The 1,474-nt window shown below is 29.1% G+C and overlaps 1 protein-coding gene across 1 annotated transcript; it reads right to left on the bottom strand.

The window, feature by feature from the left end:
- Nucleotides 1-6: 6 nt before the first annotated feature.
- On the bottom strand, nucleotides 7-823 carry LOC108569661 (KRAB-A domain-containing protein 2-like; the record flags this gene model as incomplete). Its single annotated transcript, XM_017931293.1, has 1 exon — nucleotides 7-823. A coding segment is annotated over exon 1 (606 nt), but the record flags the coding sequence as incomplete, so codon positions are not given.
- Between the last annotated feature and the right edge of the window lie 651 nt (nucleotides 824-1,474).

Below are 1,474 nucleotides of genomic sequence, written 5' to 3'. Positions count from 1 at the left end.
AAAAATATCGACAACTATAGTTGCAACTTCGTTTGGACACACAGACTTCAGCGGTCGCAAAAAACAATATTTTGTTTTATAATCTTCGTAGCTAAATATGTACTTGTAATCTCCGTCGTAATGAGGCTTAACATCTATTATATCCAAACGACATCTGGAATTCATCTCTTGGTACATAATTTCATCGAAGCTCTTCATGGCGGTATTTTTTTTCGGCAGACAAGCTTTACAAAATGATAGATACAACTGGATAATATCGATGGTAATATTTACGTATTTGTATTTTAATTCGTTAAACATACTTTGGCAATCGCCATGGTTCAAACGGATATGCGATTCTTGTAAAATGCTATAAATCTCTTCCATGTACACGTAACATACAATTCTCGTACTCGCGTTATTAGCTGGTATAAGCCTACTTTCCCCATCGATTATCGCAACTTTGTACATTTTTACAAGTCTTCGTCCCTTCGAATCGCTAAAATCATTATTCCTGGCCTTGGCAACTCGACATAACACTTCCTTGTATTCACTGTAGTCGTGTATTTTCATGGAACTTATTTTAACCACTTTGTTCAGGGCTTCGTCAAATTCACTTTTGAAATCCTCCATTATCGCAGTATACACTTAAGTGCTAATAACTGAACACAAATCAATTGTTTAAAGTAATGTCACTGACGTATAGTGTCACTACGCACATAACCACAATGTTACTTAACGTTTTTTTTAATGTCCGTATTATTAAGATACTAGGGCCACGATAAGCATAATTGTATACTTCAACTGGAATACTTTTAAACGTTTCCAAATTAATACGTCAACTATTCTGTATAAAAATACACTAATTGACAGTTTTGGTTCACTTACTTGTCAGAATGATACGCCATCTACAATACTGTTATGGAAGCTCGAAACACAGGGGCGTAGTTTATTACATATTATGCCATATTTTAGAAATTATATAATTTAAAGTAACTTATTTTGATCGATAAATCGTGATCCATAAAAAAATAGTTTTTATTTGATATCAAAAAAAGAAGTGCGAAATTTACAAAAGTACAAAAAGTTCTTGTATGTATCATCAAGAATAATAAATATATTTGTGCAAATGATATATATATATATATTAACTAAAACATATTATAACAAAATATTAGAAGTATAGTATTAGTACTATAGTACTAGAAAATACAATACATTTTAATTTAGTTTTGTACCAAAAGATGGCGCCTGTAAAATACAATAGCATACTAACACATGCTGCAAATATGTTCGTAACATATTACCAACATACTGTAACTATCTTTAATTTTATTCCAAATTCAATTATAATAAATAATAGTAATTTTTATTACAATCGCTATTCATTAATACTAATAAAGACATGTGTTTATTATTTCATAATTTTTTTATTTATATTTTAAAGATAATTCAATAAATAATATTATAATAAAGACTTTTTAAAATATTTTGC

The sequence above is a fragment of the Nicrophorus vespilloides genome, unplaced genomic scaffold (genome assembly GCF_001412225.1).
Source record: "Nicrophorus vespilloides isolate i.1.1-1 unplaced genomic scaffold, Nicve_v1.0, whole genome shotgun sequence".
Taxonomy (NCBI): domain Eukaryota; kingdom Metazoa; phylum Arthropoda; class Insecta; order Coleoptera; family Silphidae; genus Nicrophorus; species Nicrophorus vespilloides.
The sequence above is the reverse complement of the archived record's forward strand: the minus strand, read 5'-3'. Positions and strand labels throughout refer to the sequence as shown.